Source organism: Cebus imitator, unplaced genomic scaffold (genome assembly GCF_001604975.1).
Source record: "Cebus imitator isolate Cc_AM_T3 unplaced genomic scaffold, Cebus_imitator-1.0 Scaffold603, whole genome shotgun sequence".
Taxonomy (NCBI): domain Eukaryota; kingdom Metazoa; phylum Chordata; class Mammalia; order Primates; family Cebidae; genus Cebus; species Cebus imitator.
In genome coordinates, this window is record NW_016107918.1 from 286,619 (window position 1) to 306,951 (window position 20,333).

General features: G+C 43.2%; 1 protein-coding gene across 1 annotated transcript in view; it reads right to left on the minus strand.

Annotated features, from left to right (window-relative positions):
• Nucleotides 1-8,457, minus strand: part of MTNR1A (melatonin receptor 1A) — a 17,939-nt gene extending 9,482 nt beyond the window's left edge. Inside the window, exon 1 of the mRNA XM_017516795.1 lies at nt 8,102-8,457. Coding sequence (XP_017372284.1) covers nt 8,102-8,291 — 190 coding nt within the window. The 5' untranslated portion in view covers nt 8,292-8,457. The remainder of the gene's footprint in view (nt 1-8,101) is intronic.
• Nucleotides 8,458-20,333: the final 11,876 nt, after the last annotated feature.

Genomic DNA, 20,333 nt, shown 5'->3' on the forward strand with positions numbered 1-20,333 from the left:
AAAAAAAAAAAAAAAAAAAAACACCCAAAAAAACCAAACCTATAAATGTGAAATATTGCACTCTATCTTAAAAATAAAAATATAGTTATCCATCAGAACCATAACTCTACACCAAGAATACTAAATAACAAAAAGCATTCATTCTGCCTCTGGGAATGTTATATTTAAATCATAATGCACTTTAAGTATGCAGCAAGTCATTTAGTCCTTACAATATTAGTATTGTCCCAAATTAACAAGGGAAGGAACTAAACAAATTAGGTCACGTGCCTTACTTCACACCAACGGGATGACAGAGCCAGGGTTTTACTCCAGGCATCTGGTTCCAGAGGCCATGTGCTTCAGAGGGAACATATCCCAAAAAAAATATGATCCATAATAGCACTGATCGTCCATAGATAAGGAATGCTTCATCCATAAAGATATATATATATATATATATATATATATATATATGTAAAACAATATTTTTAAAAAAACTTACTTGGTAAAGACTATGTGATACCTACACAGACATAACACAAATGAGAATAGTTGAAAGTACTCCAAACAGAGGGAACAATTAAAAGGCACTAAAAAGAAAAGTAAGTAATGAAAGGAAAAAAATACAATGAAAACTAACTGGCAAACAAAAGCTTAAAAGTAAAACTTGCAATTTAAACCACGTCTTAAAATAAAAATGAACGAACCAGAATTTTCTCTTGAAACAAAATCGTGTCCTAAGCTCTTTACTCTATAGATGGACATAGGAGGCAACCAACCAACATTTAAATAAACAAGAAGGGAATGAACGCATGAAGGATGAAAGCACATTATCCCTTTGAAGACCATAGGTGTTTCATATTCCTAAATGTGTTAGGAAAATCAAAGAAGAAATACTAATCACTGATCATACATTTTTATAATCCACCACTTAATGACTATGTGAGAAAACAAAAATGCAAGTTAGCAGGCTAGTTCTCCAGCAGGTGTTTCTTCAAGACATAATGCCAGTGTGTTGCTCTCTCATAGTTATGCTGTGTCAGTTTCTATCACTGATCAGTTTCTCTGAAATTCCCTCACTGATCCTGTCTCAGTCTGCTGCTATTTCACATGTGAACTAGTTTTCACACCTCCCTAGTTATTATGTTATTCTCTCATCCTAAGATAACAACTTTAAAAAATTCTTATGATTGCTTTAAGCTCCAGCTACCATCTACCAATCAACTTTTGCATTTCTCTTGAAAAGATTTTCTGCTATATAAATATGCTCCTATTTTCATACCTTTGTACTCCATGTCTCATCTTTGTTTGAAAATAAAAAGAATACAAATTTCTAAAGTGCCTTGATAGAAAGTAATCTCTTTGAAAGTAGGAGCCACGTTTGACCCAAGCTCAGCATAGGACCTTGGATTTTGACAAACCCTCAAAAATTTACCAACAATTTACATTCTGCCTTATACAGTAGGAATGCAAGAAGCATTTACCCAGATAAATATTCAATTCAATAAGCACCAGAACTACTCAGTATCAAAGCAAGTGAGCACGCTTTTAAATCGTAAGCTTAACAACTCAATTTCACCTCCATTAACCTGAATAATATTCAGCACTATGTAGATGCATTTCATTTTTGTCTATTCTTCTGAGACTGATTCCTTCAATGTGATTGCCAAAAGTGTATGGCTCTGTAGAAAGACAAGTATTTGAGCACTTCATCCAGAAAAATCTGGAAGTTTATTTCTTATGTGCACACTATTTAACTCTAAAAATCACTGAGATGTCACATACAGCCCTCAGGTCTCTGGTCAACTTGATTATTTGAGAGGGGCAGAAATGAGGCTCCTGATTAAGGCACTGTCTCCATGAAGAGCAGAGAGGGCACTAATGAAACAGGCAGAGTTCTGTGCATGCATAATCGCTTCTTTAACAGCAATCCACTAATTGCCTCTTTGGTACTAGAAAATTCTAAAGAAGTATGTGAATTTCCATTTTAGAAAAAATGGTATTTCTGTCACTGAGGCAACTTACAGATACTTAGGAAGAAGGGGAAAACTCAAGGCACCTTGTAAGGATGCTACCTTTCACTTCAACTATTCTACTTCTTTTTTTTAATTGCATTTTAGGTTTTGGGGTACATGTGAAGAACATACAAGATTGTTGCATAGGTACACACATGGCAGTGTGATTTGCTGCCTTCCTCCCCTTCACCTATATCTGGCATTTCTCCCCATGCTATCTCTCCCCAACTCCCCACCCCCGGCTGTCCCTCCCCTATTTCCCCCGACAGACTCCAGTGTGTGAGGCTCCCCTGTGTCCATGTGTTTTCATTGTTCAACACCCGCCTATGAGTGAGAACATGCAGTGTTTGGTTTTCTGTTCTTGTGTCAGTTGGCTAAGAATGATGGTTTCCAGACTCATCCATGTCCCTACAAAAGACATGAACTCACCGTTTTTGATGGCTGCATAATATTCCATGGTGTATATGTGCCACATTTTCCCTGTCCAGTCTATCATCGATGGGCATTTGGGTTGGTTCCAAGTCTTTGCTATAACAATTTATAATCCTTTGGATATATACCCAGTAATGGGATTGCTGGGTCAAATGGAATTTCTATTTCTAGGTCCTTGAGGAATCGCCACACAGTCTTCCACAATGGTTGAACTGATTTACACTCCCACCAACAATGTAAAAGTGTTCCTATTTCTCCACATCCTCTCCAGCATCTGTTGTCTCCAGATTTTTTAACGATTGCCATTCTAACTGGCATGAGATGGTATCTCAGTATAGTTTTGATTTGCATTTCTCTAATGACCAGTGACAATGAGCATTTTTTCAGCCCAAAATCTCCTGAAACTGATAAGCAACTTCAGCAAAGTCTCAGGATACAAAATCAATGTGCAAAAATCACAAGCATTCCTATACACCAATAGCAGACTTAAAGAGAGCCAAATCAAGAACGAACTTCCATTCACGATTGCTACAAAGAGAATAAAATACCTAGGAATACAACTAACAAGGAACATAAAGGACCTCTTCAAGGAGAACTACAAGCCACTGCTCAACGAAATAAGAGAGGACACAAACAGATGGAGAAACATTCCATGTTCATTGTTAGGAAGAATCAATATCATGAAAATGGCCACACTGCCCAAAGTAATTTACAGATTCAACGCTATCCCCATCAAGCTTCCAATGACCTTCTTCACAGAACTGGAAAAATCCACCTTAAACTTCATATGAAACTAAAAGAGCCTGCATAGCCAAGTCAATTGTAAGCAAAAAGAACAAAGCAGGAGGCATCACACTACCAGACTTCAAACTATACTACAAGGCTACAGTAATCAAAACAGCATGGTACTGGTTATTCTTTTTAAACGGTGCTAATGAAGAAGGGGCAGAATGAGCTCCAAAGACTATCAAGATTTAAAGTAACTGCCAAGGCATGATACTTTTCAATGCAGATACTTTTAAAACAAAGCCATCAAATGGTAGTAAATACTAATAGCAGGAGGTTTAATCTAGGACTATTTTATCCTTGGTTAACTTCCAAAATTGCCAAGAGAAAAGTGATGCTGAAAGCCAGCAAAAGTAAACTCTATCTTATCTGTGATTAATTTAACACTGAAACTTCCTGCCAGAAACACTTTCTTATGAAATGAATAGCTGGAAGAACCAAAGATCAGACCCAAATTCAATCATGTGTTTGAGAGTCTGAAACTACTGTCATAAGGTTTACGGGGGATTCTGGGAATTACTTTTGACACATTTGTAAAAACTTCGGGTTCCATAACAATGTACTATACAAACCAGGATAAAAAGTCATAGAAATCTGAACAGCTAAGCATACAAGGGGGAAAAAAAAATCAATAAAATGTCTCTAAAAGTAAAAAATGGCCTTGAATCAATAATTTCAAATATTGTGGAAAGCTACAGGAGGGAAGCTGCAACCGTGCCAACAAGAAATCTCTCAGACAGGAGATGGCATGAAGCATGGGCTTTGCTTATAATCATTTTCCACATCTCTACAGTACAAGTTACGTCGTAAGGTTTTGAATGGCAGCATGCTTGCCCAAGAAAGCTACTGCAGCGTCTAGAGCTGATTCACCTAAAGTTAGAGAACAGCTGAATATTGAAATAATCAGTCTAAATCTCAAGCTTACTTGCTGCAGAGAGATAATGGTTATTACGAAAGGGAAAACTCAGACAAGGAAGATTTTGTGTATTTTGCATAATGTCACAAATGGGAATTTGATTCTAAACCATTTCTGGCTGATTTCACTTTCTTCCCATTCACATTGTCTACTTGTCTGTTTTTTAAAACATACACTTAAAAATATATGAACATTTAAAAAATAAAAAATAACCTAAAAAGAACTAATCACCTGATGCATACTAGTAATAACATAATAATACTATTATTTATACATCAAAATGATGGGTAGATGGGTAGGTAGGTGGGTGGATGGATGGATGGGTGGGTGGATGGGTGGGTGGGTAGATGGATGGGTGGATGGGTGGGTAGATGGATGGGTGGATGGGTGGGTGGATGGATGGGTGGATGGATGGGTGGATGGAAGAATGATGGGTTGGTGGATAGATGGATGGGTGCACGGGTAGATGGACGGGTGGATGAATGGGTGGGTACATGGGTAGGTAGGTGGACTGATGGGCAGAATCTAAGTTTATCCTTCTAGTATCCATGTAAGATAAGTGGCATCTTAAAACAGCCCTGGTACATTTAAGATTTGAAACAGATCTCTGAGGCCCAAAGTCCAAATTCACTCCATACTCTGTGTATCCTCTCTGAGTGATAACACAGAATGGATAAATATAACATTCTATAGAGATCTGAATTTTGTGCAAGAGAGGCTTAGCACAGGCCCAGTGTCAGCCATCCAGCCAGAGGACCATTCTGGGAAACAATTTTTATTTAACATTTACTGACATTTAAGCCTACTGCGCATGCAGATTAAATAATAAGAAACTGCTTTTGACAGGTATCTTTCTAAAATGCATTATACCTCTGTCTTCTTAAGTAGAACACACCACACACGATGACACCTCTCCTTGATGGATCAGGTGATAATTAATAAATATGTCAGTGCACTGCTCTGCTTTCAGGGGCAGTTAGTCGTGAGCAGGGTTATTTGCATCTTCAAAATTTAAGCACAGAAGGTCGTGCTTGTTCTATTTTTCAAACCTGCTTTTAATGAGTCTATTTCAACACATGCTGCTGGCTATTATGTGCCATTTCTTTAAATGTGTCAATCTTCCTCCTAATTTCCTGCTCATAATCTATAGGGACCTAGACACTAGCATCACAGTTTGGTAGCACTCTGAGTTAGAACAAATCCGCTGTGGGTGAGAGCNTTTTGCTCATTTCCATTTATTGGCTGTATTCTACTTCAGTTAGATGGTCAGATAATTGAATTTTGAATAGACAAGATAGTATTGTACTCTTGCCTAATGTTTAAAATAAGTTTTATTTAAGTATAACGTACATATAGAAAAGTACACGAATCATAGGTCTTTGGTGCAATGGTTTCCAACAAACAGAGCACACCCTTGTTAGGTGTACTCAGAAAACACCCCGACACGGTATTACTTGTTTTGTCCTTTTCAAAGTATTCTCATATGCGCCATTTCACTCAAGTCATTGCAACATTCTTGTGAGGGTAAACAGGTTGGTATCATCTGTAATTTGACATATGTGGAGAATGAAGTTTGGTATTTAGCTTCACTGATTTCTGAAATCAGAAAGCACACAGCAAGGATCCAGTCCTAGCATTCCATTGCAGGAATTGTCCACTATGCTATCAAATGTACTCAGAAGATACGACATGGCAGACAAATTCTATTATCACATTTTGGACAAGAGCAGAGCGAATATTCTTCGGCGCCACAGATACCAGAGGATTTCTGCAGCCTGCGTCAGCTGTGGCTGTCCCGTGTCACCAGCGCACAGGTTGCTAGCCATTTTTCATTTCTTGCCTGGGAAGTCAAATGTCAACACATTCCCCTGAGGGGACGAAGGTGGCATAAACCCCTGCAATTATACCTGCTTTCCACCGGAAAGTGAGAGCTCAAAGCTGAGATGCCTTCGCATTCTCATTTCTTCCATTCTCTTCTTCCCATCACTTCATCCTTAAAGCCAACCAAATTAATTCCGCTGAAAAATCATCAAAACTTCTAACAAGCATACCGAAACTTATATTTGACTCAGCTATCCTTATCACTGTTCCAAATCACCATCCATTCTGAAATCCTCAAATGGCTGCAGCTGCACCTATAAACAAAAAGTCCCTATCATAAAAATATGGAACTTCTAAAGCTGTGTGATTAGGGCTCACTAAGGGTCTTCCAGGCAGCTACAGGAATGTAGTATTTTACGCACTGTCCTCTTAAGGACACGCCTTAGCAAATAAAATACAAAGTGTGTGTAAGGAGCCCTTTTCTTAAGTTCTTCTTCAGAAAACACAAGAAGTAAAACTGTTCAGGCATGAACACTTTTGTTTTTTATTTTATTTTAGTTTTTTTTTTTTTTGAGATGGAGTTTCACTCTTGTTGCCCAGGCTGGAGTGCACAGGCACAATATCAGCTCACTGCTACCTGTGCCTCCAGGTTCAATCAATTCTCCCGCCTCAGTCTCCCAAGTAGTTGGGATTACAGGTGTGCGCCACCACACCGCTATTTTTTTGTATTTTTAGTAGAGACAGGGTTTCTCCATATTGGCTAGGCTGGTCTCAAACTCCTGACTCAGGTGATTCCCCCACTTCAGCCTCCCAAAGTGCTGGGATTACAGGCATGAGCCATGGTGCTCCGCTGTGAACGCTTTTTAAATGAAAGGTTCTGCAGATTTCAAACTTCCCAAGTGCTGCAGGTGTCGCTAGCGAGGAAGCAGGCTGAGCTGTGGAGACCAGCTCCGGGAACTGAACCCTGCTCCCACTCCCAGCCCTGTGAACAACGTGAAGCCTCAGTTTCTCCTCTGTAAGGTGAGTTAACAAGGGCACCACACCACGAGGCGGCCCTGGGATTCAGTTATCCCAGTGCTCACAATCTGTTGGTCCAAAGAAAGCCGTTTTTATTGCTAGGAAGGAATGAGCCTCTTGAAGGCAGAATTCCTCCAGTTTAAGTCGATCACCTACGAAGTGAGCTTATTCAATTTACTAACTCAAACTCAATTCATATCACTAGGTGCTTATTAACTAATTTTCAAACTGAAAACTGCAAAATCATTACAGGGGAAAAAAGAAGGCAGGGGTGAGTGTCCCCAAAAGGAGCTAAACAAAATTAGAGCTTTTCTCAATTACGTGTTTAGAACAAAAATATTCATCTTGGCAGACATTTAAGTGCATGTTTTCTTGCCCACCCTTTCTCCCGAAGGTTCCTTCAAAAAATAAAAAAATACTAGTTTCTTCAGAGAACCGAGCATCTAATCATCACCTAGAGTCTGAACATTCGGTATCCTAAGAGCAAACTGTCCCCAGCTTCCCACTAGGACAAACCAGTTCAATTCATCGCTTAGAGGAAGAAGTAAGTTTAACCCAAGCACAGAATTATCCGTAGTTGCATAATCCGCGTAAGGGCAGTCCCCCGGTCACACAGAACAGGAGACGGTGCCACTGCGCCTGCCTCCCCCGACACAGCCGCGTCCGTGTTCACAGTGACCCGTCTACCCGGAGGAGCTGCGGCTGCGGGCACAGCGTGCTCGGGGGCGTCTTTCCACCGCAGGTTCGCGGCCGCAGACCGCTCCGAGCAGCAAAACCACAGCGGCTGCTCCATCCCGTTGCCCACTTCTGCGTTTCCACGTTTCAACAAAGTTAGGAAAAGTAAACCACGTGTCAGACCACGCCGTGGACCCGTTCGAACGGTGCGGAGGCTGCTGGAGGAACTTCCCGCAGCCTGGACCCGGCGCGTCTCGATCGGGTAAACCCGAGACGGGACACCCGACCGCGGTGTCCCCCCTCGCAGGGCCGCGACTCGGCGTCACGGAAAGGCGCTTTCGCGGGCCGGCCGGAGGAACAGCAGTCTCCAGGGAGAAGAACGACTCCGAGCCCGCGGCGTTTGGGAAGCGCCCGAGGCGTCCGGAGCGCGGGTCCAGGGGCGCGGCGCGGGCCCTACCTGCGTTCCTGAGCTTCTTGTTCCGATACACGGACAGGATGACCAGGAGGTTGCCCAGGACGTCCACCACGATGGTGAAGATGAGGACGCAGGCCAGCGCCGACGCCAGCCACGAGGGCTGCGGCCGCGCTGCGTCCCCGCCGGGCCCCGGCCGCGAGGCGTTGGGCAGCGCGCTGCCGTTGCTGGGCATGGTCCCTGGCGCGTCTGGGCCGCTGCCCGCCCGGCCACTTTTCAAGGCTCCGCCCGGCGCTCCCGGCGCTCACGCCCTGTCCCGAGCGCTCCCCACGCCGCGCCCCGGACGCCCCGCGCCACGGCCAGAGAACACCTGCTGTCCGCGGGAGCGCACCGGGATCCCCGCCCGCGGCCCGAACCCCGCACCGCGGGCCGACAGCGCCGCGCCCCGGGGACGGGGACCCAGAGGCCTTTCCTCGCGGTGGGGACACAGCGCGGCCACGCGTTCCGTTTCTTCTCTGGGGTGGGACTTTTCACCCAGCGGGGCCAGGCTGCCTGGGCTCAAATCCGACGCGGGATTGGGGCGAGTTCCCCAGTCGCCGGTGCCCCAGCTCTCTTATCTTCCTTATCTGCAAAATGGGAATAGATACTATCTCACTTGTTAGCCTCATAATCAGTACAACGTGAAAAGATCAAGGACTCTCTTCAGCTGTGTATTGCACCGTTTAACCTGGTGCTAGATGTCTCCGATAATGAAATGAGATTTTAAAGGAAAAACGTAAAAAGCAATACTTGGAGCTGATAAAAATGTATGTACTTTCTTAAGTACCAGTTAAAATGAGAAAGAATGCGCCATCAGATGGATCTGACACCTGACAGCAATGTAAAAGTGCTAGGGAAGGGCTTAACCAGCTGTGTGCAGTGGGGAGAAAACTTCATGAAAATCATGAAAGGGAATGGAAATAAACGGAGAAGTGCTCCTAGATTCAAAGCTTGAAATCGTCATTTTCCTCATATACTTTATTGCCAGCCCAAAAAAAATATCCAATAACCCAAAGTTCCTCTGAAAGAGTAAAAAGAAAGTGTAGGAAAAGGATTTGAGTAAGATGAACAGGGGAGAAGTATGACCTACCAGGATCAAAATGTGCATTAAAAATTATAATAAGTAGGCCAGGCACGGTTGCTCATGCTTGTAATCCTAGCACGTTGGAAAGCCAAAGTGAGAGCGTCTTTTGAGCTCAGAGGTTTGAGGTTCAATGAGCAATGAGTGCACCAGTGCACTCCAGCCTGGGTGACAGAGCAAAATCTTGTCTCAAAAAAAAAGGCACTTTGGGAGGCTGAGGCAGACGGATCAGGAGGTCAGGAGTTCGAGATCAGCCTGACCAACATGATGAAGCCCCGTCTGTATTAAAAATACAAAAATTAGCTGGGCGTGGTGGTACGTGCCTGTAATCAACTACTCAGGAGGCTGAGGCAGGAGAATCAGTTGAACCCAGCAGGTGGAGGTTGCAGTGAGCCAAGAGTACACCACTGCACTCCAGCCTGGGTGGCAAAGCAAGACTCTGTCTCAAACAAACAAAGAAACAAACAAACAAACTAAAACACACTGAGTTCATTAACAATTTGAAAAAGCACATAAAATAAAGATTTTATAAAGTTAACACTTCAGTGGGGCTGGGATAGATCTTAAAAACAAAAATGCATTAAAGAAAATGTAGGTAAATATAAAAATCACTTGAGGTGAAGAAGCACTCTCTAAAAAAAAAAAAAAAAAAAAAAAAAAAAAGGACGGAAATAATCCTCACCATAGAAAGGACCGGTAGCAGCTGCCATTGACAGCACCACTGACAGCGCTCCTCACTTCCCATCCCTGGCATCCGGACTTTACATCCATGGTTTGTACAGTGTGTTAATTCCACAAAGCTTGACTCTGCTGCGACCACTTTATGGATGAGAGGTTAAGCAGTGCATCAATGTCACGCAGCTCGTAATAAGTGGAGGCAGAATCTGAACTCTGGTCTCTGACTGCCAAGCAAGGAACCTCATTACTAAGTGATACTGTTTCTCAGCCACCATAGATTTGACTACAGAAATGTTAAAAGTCCTATATTCAAAAAATACCACACAAGTGAAAGCTAGATAAATTGGGGAAATGATTTGTGACACGTGTAAGAGACAAAGCATTAATGATCTTCATTATTGTCATGGTTTCAGTGTGTCCCCAGAATTGATGTGTGCCAAATTTGGTCCCCAGGGGAAGGTGGGGCCTTTAAGAGGTGATCAGGTCAAGAGGGTTATACCACTCTGTCTGACTGGGTTAATTCTGCAGGCATGAGTGAGTTCTTGCTCTCCTGGGACTGGATTAGTTAAGGTGAGAGTGGGTTTGTTCAAAAATTACCACTTAAGCCTGGGTGACGGAGACAGATCCGGCCTCAAAATAAAATAAAATAATCCAGCCCCAGGTATTGTGGTGTTCTTTAATAGCCATGGAAAACAGACTAAGACAATTATATAAAGTACTTTTTCAAATAATCCAGGAAAATAAAAACAATAGAAATCTATTTAAAGGTCATAATTAGACAAAAACTAAAAATTTGTATGTAACTTCTTTTAGTAAAAAAATTAAAGAAAGTGTCCATTCCAGCCATCACTTTAGAAAACATTGAACATTGGTAGTACCAAGAGCGGTTTGAAACGTGGAGATAAAGCATTCCTGTGCACTCGATATGAATGTTTTAAAACAGCACACCTGGCGCTAGTCATTTGACTAACAGAAAACAGCTGAACAAGTGTCCACATATGTCAGGTCACAGGGTTATTTCTCCCTTCATTGTTTGTCACATGTAAACCTCTTGTACTTGGGGCTTTGATATACGAATTTGTGAAATCAATAGATGAAATACAAAGGCATAGATGGCTAACTCTCCCGCAAAAGGGGTGGCATACATAATGGTGGGGTGCACCAAACAAAATTCCGCATCTTTCTTCCCTGGGGAATGAGAAAGGTGAAGCTGGGAAGCCGTGAACACTGAAAATAGTGGGGAAATTCCAGAAAACAAAGACCCAGAGAGGGAATGCCCGGACTCTGACTGCCAGCATGCCTGAACTCAGCATTCGAGGAACAGACCCAAAAGACGCAACTAGAGCCGAAGGCCTGAGCTGACGCTGGAGCTGCCGCACGAGAAAACAGCCGCAGTTCAAGCCTAGCCAAGAACACTCCCTACTGAGGAGGAAAAGAGTACTCAATGGAGAAAAATCATAGCGTCTAGAATACTACAGTTTAGCATTCATAATGTCCATGGTAGAATTCAAAATTATTATTATTATTATTATTATTTCCTATTTATTTATTTCATTGCATGTTAGGTTTTGGGGTACATGTGAAGAACATGCAAGATTGTTGCATAGGTACACACGTGGCAGTGTGATTTGCTGCCTTCCTCCCCATCACCTACCTCTGGCATCTCTCCCCTCGCTATCTCTCCCCAGCTCCCCACCCCCCACCGTCCCTCCCCTATTTCCCCCCAACTGACCCCAGTGTGTAGTGCTCCCCTCCCCGTGTCCATGTGTTCTCATTGTTCAACACCCGCCTATGAGTGAGAACATGCGGTGTTTGATCTTCTGCTCTTCTGTCAGTTTGCTGAGAATGATGGTTTCCAGGTTCATCCATGTCCCTACAAAGGACACAAAGTCATAAAAATATAAAACATTATCATCTATCAACTGTCTATGTATATCTATCTATCTATCATCTATCTACCTATCTATTAATTGAAACACATTCTTTAAGATACAATGAAATCCAGTCCCTAAATGAACAAAATGTTGTAACTAACAAATCTCAACAGAGATATGGGAACCCTCAAGAGGAAAACAGAAACAGTGAAAAAGAACCAAGGGGAAATTCTAGAACTTAAAAACATACTGTTTCTGAAATTAAATCTTTCTTCAGTGGACATCCTAGCCAAATGGAAATGACAGAGTAAGTATACTGAAAGACAAACCCACAGAAATTGTCCAACATGAAAAACACAGAGAAAAGATGTATTTGAAAATGAACAAAGCTTACAGTTCTTGTAGATTATATTAGCATACTAGCTGTAGAAATAAAATGGGGCAGAGAAAACATTAGAAGACATTATGACTGAAATTTTCCTGAATTTTAGGAAACACATAAATTTGCACATGTAAAATGAATCCCAAGCAGCATAAATAAAAACAAGCACACTAAGGCACATGAGAGTCAGACTGCTAAAAGCCAAACATAAAAAGCAGTTTAAGTCACATATTACGTGCTGCTTAGCAATTAGTCCAACTAATGGCTGACTTCTCATCAGAAACTGTGCTACTGTTCTATTACTGTCATAATGAATTACCTTAATTAAATGAATTTAGAGACTTAAAACAACATCCATCTATTACGTCATAGTTAAATAGGCCAGAAGTCCAGGTACAAAGTGGCTCAGCTGAGCCCTCTGCTTAAGAGTCTTATGAGGACAAAACCACAAATAAGTAGAGCCGTTTCCTTCTGGAGGTTCTGGGGTAAGTTCTCTTCTGAGCCCATTCAAGTTGCTGGCAGAATGCAGTTTCATGTGGTGGTGAGGCTGAGCTTCTAGAAGTTGGCTGCATTCCTTGGTTCATGATCCCTTCTCTCATCTTCAAAGCCAACATGGTGGGCAGAGTCCCACTCACACTTCCAGTTTCTCTAACTTTATCTTCTTCTTCCTCTCCCCGTGCTCTAGCGGGAGGAAGTTCTCTGTTTTAAGGGCATATGTATTTAGATTGGGCCCTACTCGATAACCCAGGCTAATTTTTCTATCTAAAGGTCCATAGCCTTAATTCTATCTGAAATTCCCTTTTGCCATTGTCTCACTCCGCATTGTGTTGCTACAACAGAGGACCACAGACTGGGTCATTTACAAAGGAAAAAGGCAGGCATTTCCCATAGTTCCGGAGGCTGGGCAGTCCAAGGTCACCAATCCAATTCTCGTTTGGTGAAAGCCTTCTGCAGAAGGCAAGAGAGTAGGCATGAGAGACGAAGAGAGCCACACTGGCTGTTGTAACAAGCCTGCTCTCCTGTGACCAAACCCACTCTCTCCGTAATGACATTAATCCACAAATGAGCGCAGGGCCCTCACGGCCTATCAGCTCCGAAAGTCTCACTTCCCAATGTCGTTGCACTGGGGATTAAGTTTCCCACACGTGAAGTTTTGGAGACGCTTTCAAACCATCGTACCCTGGGATGTAACCTTTTCACATGTTTGAGTGTTAGGGCGTGGACAGATTTGCCGCGTCATAATTCTCACCAACAGAAATCATGAGGACAAAAGAAAGTTGGAACACCGTCGTTTTGGGGTTTTTTTTGAGACGGAGTCTCGCTCTGTCACCTAGGCTGGAGTGCAGTGGCGTGATCTCAGCTCACTGGAACCTCCGCCTCCAGGGTTCAAGTGAATCTCCTGCCTCAGTCTTCCAAGTAGCTGGGACTACAGGTGGGTGCCACCACCACGCCCAGCTATTTTTTGTATTTTTAGTAGAGATGGGGTTTCACTGTGTTAGCCAGGATGGTCTCCATCTCCTGACCTCGTAATCTGCCTGTTGCAGCCTCCCAAAGTGCTGGGATTACAGTGCCCGGCTGGAACACCATCTTTAAAGTGGTAAAAGAGGCCAGGCACAGTGGCCTATGCTGTAATCCGAGCACTTTGGAAGCTAAGGCAGGAAATTGACTTGAGGCAGGAGTTCGAGACCAGCCTGGGCAACATTGTGAGACCCTGTCTCTACAAAAGCAAAAAATAAATTAAAAAAAAAATAATAAAGTGGTAAAAGAACAAATCTGTCAAACCAGAATTCTGTATTTGGTGAAAATATGACTCAAGGACAAAAACAAAATAAAGACATCTGCAGAAAAAAGAAAGCGAAGAAAAGTTGTCACCAACAGACCTGCAGTGTGAGGACTGCTAAAGGAAGTTCATTAGGCCAAAGGAAAGGACAGCAGCTAGAAACTTAGACTTCCAGAAATTAATAAAGAGCACCAGAAATGCTAAATATCTGAGTAAATACAAAAGAGTATTTTTCTTCTTTTTAACTCTTAGAATCTTTGTAATTATACAATATTTAAAAACGAAAATAACATTGTCATGGGTTCCTAATGTATATACATACATTAAATATAACCACAATAAAGCCTGGCGAGATGGGCCTAGAAGGTTGTATAATTTCTGTAGTTTATATAAAGAATGGACGGCAAGCAGGGGGATTGCTTGAGTTCAGGAGGTCGAGGCCGCAGTGGCCTGGAATTGTGCCACTGCACTCCAGCCTGGGTGATAGGGTGAGACCCTGTCTCAAAAATAAAAAGAAAATAAAAATTAAACAAAATTTAAAAGTCAAGAAAAGAGGAGGAGCAAAAGAACAAAAATATGGTTAAACGACAGATCTACACTCAACTCTATCAATAATTACTTTAATCATTAATGAGCAAAACATTCCAAAGAAACAAGACCCCAAAACAGCGCATCTCTAGAGATGAACTTTAGCTATAAAGACAAAGGTAAATTGAACGTAATTATATTAGTCCGTTCTCACACTGCTATAACGAAATACCAGAGACTGGGTAATTTATGAAGAAAAGAGGTTGAGCTGGCTCACGGCTTCCCAGGCTGTACAGGAAGCACGGCTGCTTCTGCTCGACTTCTGGGGAAGTCTTGGGAGACTTAGAATCATGGCGGAAGGTGAAGGGAAGCAGGACTATCTTACAGGCCGGAGCAGGAGAAAGAGACGTGGTGGGGGGTGCTACACACTTCTAAACCACCAGCTCTGTGACAGCAAGATAGATAAACTCTATCAAGACAGCAGAATCCACTCCCGTGATTCAGTCGCCTCCCTCCAAGACCCACCTCCAACACGGGATTACAAATGTACCTGAAATTTGGGCAGGGACACAAATCCCAACCATGTGAAAGATAGGTAAAGGAAAGAGGAAGCACAAAAAGGCCAGAGTGGTTATATCGATATCAGATTTAAAATGGATCTTGATGTAAAATAGATTTTAAATAAAAATGTATTCCCAGAGATAAAGAGAGACCCATCATAATGATATAGGTGAAGGGGAGGAAGGCAGCAAATCACACTGCCATGTGTGTGCCTATGCAACAATCGTGCATGTTCTTCACATGTACCCCCAAACCTAAAATGCAATAAAAAATAATAAAAAAAGAAAAAAAAAGATTCAATTCAACAGGAAGGAACAATCATTTTAAAAATTGTATGTACTCAATAGCAAAGCTTTCAAATACATAAAGCAAAGATGGCCAGAATATGTAAGGTAGAAATAGACAATTTCACAATCATAAATGGAAATTGTAACATCCCTGCCCTAGAAATGATAGAAAACTAGACAAAAAGTCAGTAGACATAGAAGATCTGAGCCATGCTCTCAACAAGTGTGACTTTTCAATTATGCATGGAATATTTACCAGGAAGAAACATACACTGGGCTATAAAAAAAATGCCTCAATAAAGATTTTTAAATGGGCCAGGTATGTTGGTTCATGCCCGTAAACCCAGCAGTTTGGGAGGCCAATGTTAGAGCATTGCCTGAGGCCAAGAGTTTAAAAGTAACCTGGGCAACATGATATAGTGAGACTCTGTCTTTACAGAAAATAAAAATAAAATTTTTTCATGGAAATCAGGCCAGACACGGTGGCTCATGTCTGTAATTCCAATACCTTGAGAGGCCAAGGTGGAAGGATTACTTGAGGCCAGGAGATCAAGATTAGCCTGAGCAACATAGGGAGACCCATCCCCGTCTCTACGAAAAAATTTAAAAATTAGCCAGGCAGTGTGTTATCACCTGTAGTCCCAGGTCCTTAGGAGACTGAGGGAGGATTGCTGGAGCCTGGGAGGTTGAGGCTGCGTGAGCTAGGGTTGCACCACTGCACCCCAGCCTGGGTGACAGAGCAAGAACCTGTCTGAAGAAGAGAAAAGAAAAGAAAGAAATCATACAGAAGAGAGTCTCTGACTACAGTGGAATCAAATTTAAAAAAATAAAGATAGGATAACCAGAAAAATCCAAGCTATTTGGAAATTAAACAACACACTTCTAAATAATCATTGTGTCAGAGAATAAACACAGCAGACATTAGAAAATATTTTGATAATATTTTGTTATTGAAATAACAATAATCACGAAATAATAATGAAAATGCTACATATCAAATGTGTAGGGTGCAGTCTCTCTCTCTCTCCCTCCTTCCCTCTCCGTGTTTGTGCCCACAGTGTGGGTGAAGGGCTGATGACAGCAGAACAAGTGTTAAGATGTCATGTGGAGGTGGCCTTTAAAATCTGCTTTAGTAGGTACAAATCATGGAAAGTCTGTTGGATTTTTCTTGTTTTTTAAGATTGCGGTCCAAACTGTAAGACAATAGATCACACTTAACATCCCCAAAGAACATGATATAGGAAGCACACTACTATCTGTAATTAATTAGAAATCATTTTATGATCTCTACAAAAAAAATTTTAAATTAGCTGGGTGTGGTGGCGTGCACCTGCAGTCCTCCTAGTGACTCAGGAGTCTGAGGTGGGAGGATTGGTTGAGCCTGAGTTTGAGACCACTCAGGGCAACATAGCAAGACTCCACCTTTACAAAAACGTTTTTTTTTAAGTGCAGGGAAAGGAATAAGGTGGTCCCAGCAGGAGAGGGAGACTCACCTGTCACTGTCCACCAGTAGACAGCGATGTGTTTTTCAGGTAGAGGTGGAAAATTAGCTCATTGATTTCTTTATAAATGGACTTGCTGCTCCTCAAAGACATCACTGAGCACAGGAGCTAAATACATCAAGATTTTTTTTTTTACTGTAATCTAGGAGAAGGCGCTACCATCAGCTGTGAAGGTTGTCCATTGTACTCCAATAATAAAGTGCAGCACACACAAGCACACAAGTGAAAAGCCCACAGCCCAGAGCCACAGGGATTTAGACTTGTCAAAAGTTAGATCAGCTTTGTCCTCCTCAGAGTCACTTTGAATATGACCCATGCGTTCATGTTCCGAGGCTCAGGCCTCATCTTCAACCCCTAGTGAGGGACTCCAGTCCACAGCTGGTATCAGGCCCCAAGCTGTCTTGCGTGAGTGATTTCATATTAAATATTTACTGAGCATTTCTGGGAAATTTCAGTCAGTCTGAACGTTAGGGACCCAGGAAGTGAGGATGTGTGGATTTGGGGTTTTCCCACACAGAGAAGCTTCTGAATTGCAACGTGTGTGTCTGTGCTGGGGAAGGAGACATTATCTGGAGCTCGCCACATGCAAATTCTGCACGAGCTGTAAATGCCTGAGCAGTGCTACCGCCGGAGTTCCCACGGAAAATCATTTCCCTGTCCGCCTCTCTGATGAGGCATTCACATTCCAAGCCTGTCAACCTTGCCTCTATTATCCATGTTGACTGAAGGAGGAGTGGTTTTGCTCTATGTTCATATTTCCTTTTTGTGAAGGCTTGAGAGCTTCGGCAATCCATGAGAGCAGACGTGGTGTTTGTTTTTCTATCCGGAACTGCAAATTACTCACAAATATTTCAGTTGCCCCCAATTCCTGTCCCACCCGAGGTTCTGCAGGAATGCAGCACTGATGAGAATCATGCTGCTTTCATTTCCAGTTAATGTAGAGGAAATTCGTAAGCGATTAGGAAAACGTTCTGGTTCTGATTTACTTTCTGCTACTCCAAACATGCAAGTGTTATTTCAGCACTTACATACGTGAGGGCTTTTTAGGAGCTGGGAGAAAGGAAGCTGTAAACACCACAGTTCAGTATGTATTAAACCTATTGCTCCATAGCACGGAACTGCTTGACCATACCAAACGATTCTTTCTCAGTTAAAGGTCATGTCTGCTACTAAGCCAGTTTTGTTCACTTTTATGTGCAGAGCTCAGCTAATGCCTCATCAGTGCAACCCACAGAATAAACCGAACGGAAGAACGCATGGCTGAGACAAGGCACAGAGGGAGGAAGAGTGTCGGAGCCTCAGCAGCACCCGTGCTTTGAGCCGAGATGCAGAGGAGAGTGTGATTTTGATTTTGTTAAATGGGCTGGTGACAGAATGAGAGGGCACAGGCTAGTGCCATCGAGTCCAGGCTGGCACCCCTGTCTGCATGACAGACAGCAAGTCAGAAGGCACGGTACTGAGGCCCAGAAGGCGACTTCATTTGGAAGCGCCAGCAAACTGGGAAGATGACGGATTAGTGTCCTAAAGGACCACCTGGCCAGGCGCTGTGGCTCACACCTGTAATCCCAGCACTTTGGGAGGCCGAGGCGGGTGAATCACAAGGTCAGGAGTTCAAGACCTGCTTGGCCAATATGGTGAAACCCCCGTCTCTAATAAAAATACAAAAATTAGCTGGGCATGGTGGGGCAGGCATGTAATCCCAGCTGCTTGAGAGGCTGAGGCAGAAGGAATTGCTTGAGCCCAGGAGGCGAAGGTTGCAGTGAGCCAAGATCGCACAACGCGCTGCACTCCAGCCTGGGCAACAGAGCGAGGCTCCATCTAAAAAAAAAAGCGGGGGGAGGGATAACATTAGGAGAAATACTTAACGTAGATGATGGGGCAATGGATGCAGCAAACTAGCACCATGGCACGTGTATACTTGTGTAACAAACCTGCACGAGCTGTGCATGTTCTCCAGAACTTAAAGTATAATAAATAATTTTTTTAAAAAAAGAACCATTTGGAGTGAAGGCGAATTTTCAGGCTCCCTTTATGTTAGGGCAAGGGAGGAGAGGGAGGGAATTGAGAACAGGTGACCGATGACCACAGACATCTGGGCACTAGCGAGGGTCCGAGGGCGTTGTGAAGCCTGTCCCTGGCACCTGTAAATTTTTAACATAACATTGCTCCTTATCTCTGCAGGGGTTAGGTTTGGGAAGGGTCCCCTAGCAGCCTTGCCTTAGTGTTAAACACTCAGTCTCTCCCAAAGTGAGCTTGGCCGATGTGCAGGGACCAGCAAAAGCAGTTAGCCTAAAAGGTCTCGCTGCAGGGCGGGCGCGTGAGGAGGAAAAATGGAGCTGGTCATGCCCGGCCTCCTTTTCACTGTCATCCTAGGAAGTGGTGAGTTTGACCCTGTACACCTTCATCTCAGTCCTCATAAAGAGCAGGGACAACTTGTTTCCCCTTCACTGATGGCAAACAGAATGCTTCACAGTAGATACTCAGAAAGAAGATTCTGAATCAACAGCAAGAGTCCCTTGTGACCAGCACTGAGCCTTCATCGCACCCCATGGGGCGTCTCATCTCCAGTGTGGACGCACTGACTGGGTAGAAAATAATAAGCACTCAATGGCCAGGCCCCCCTGGACTAGAGAATGATTCCTCAAGTGATCTAAACTAGCCATTTAGAAAACGCAAAAGTGCGGCGTGTTCTGAAAAGGCACTTACACAACAAACATTCTTAGGATGCAATTAAATAATGCTTATTAAAAACGCATGTTTTAAAATGCAGGTATGAAAATGAATGTTTAATAATACAGATTAAAATGCGTGTTTGAAGATTGGGCTGGGGTTGGGGAAAACAGTAACAAAACAGTAAAACATTTATCGCACATCTACTTTGCACCAAAATCCCTGGTGGGAGGGGCTCTGCCTTTGTGCCCTTTGGTTCACTGCGCAAGGGACTGTCGGGGCAGAGATCCGAGAGAACCAGCTTTGAGGCCAGGGCCAGAGCTTGGAGTTTCAGTGTCAACACTGACCTCTGGTGTGACCTTCCAAAAAGTCTTATCCTCTCTGTGCCTCGATTTCCTGATCTGGGAAATGGGGGATATTGAAGAAGGTTTCCGGATGGATTAAAAGTTAGTAATTGTAGGGTGCTTAGTATGTAACAAGCACTGGATAAGAACACTTCTCTTACGGCCGGGCACAGCGGCTCACGCCTGTGTTCCCAACACTTTGGAAAGCATTGCTGGGAGGATCACTTGAGGACAGGAGTTTGAGACCAGCCGCTGGAACAGAGCGAGACTGAGACCTCCGTCTCCACAAAACACTTTACCAATGAGCTCAGCATGGTGGGGTGTGCCTGTAGTCCCAGCTGCTCTTTGGGAAGCTGAGGTGAGAGGACTGCTTGAGGCCAAAAGTTCGAGGCTGCAGTGAGCCGTGATGGCACCACTGCACACCAGCCTGCTCGACAGAGTGAGACCCCATCTCTCTTAACAAAAAAAAAAAGAAATACAAAAAATTAGCCGGGCATGGTGATGGGAGCCTGTAGTCCCAGCTACTGGGAGGCTGAGGCAGGAGAATTGCT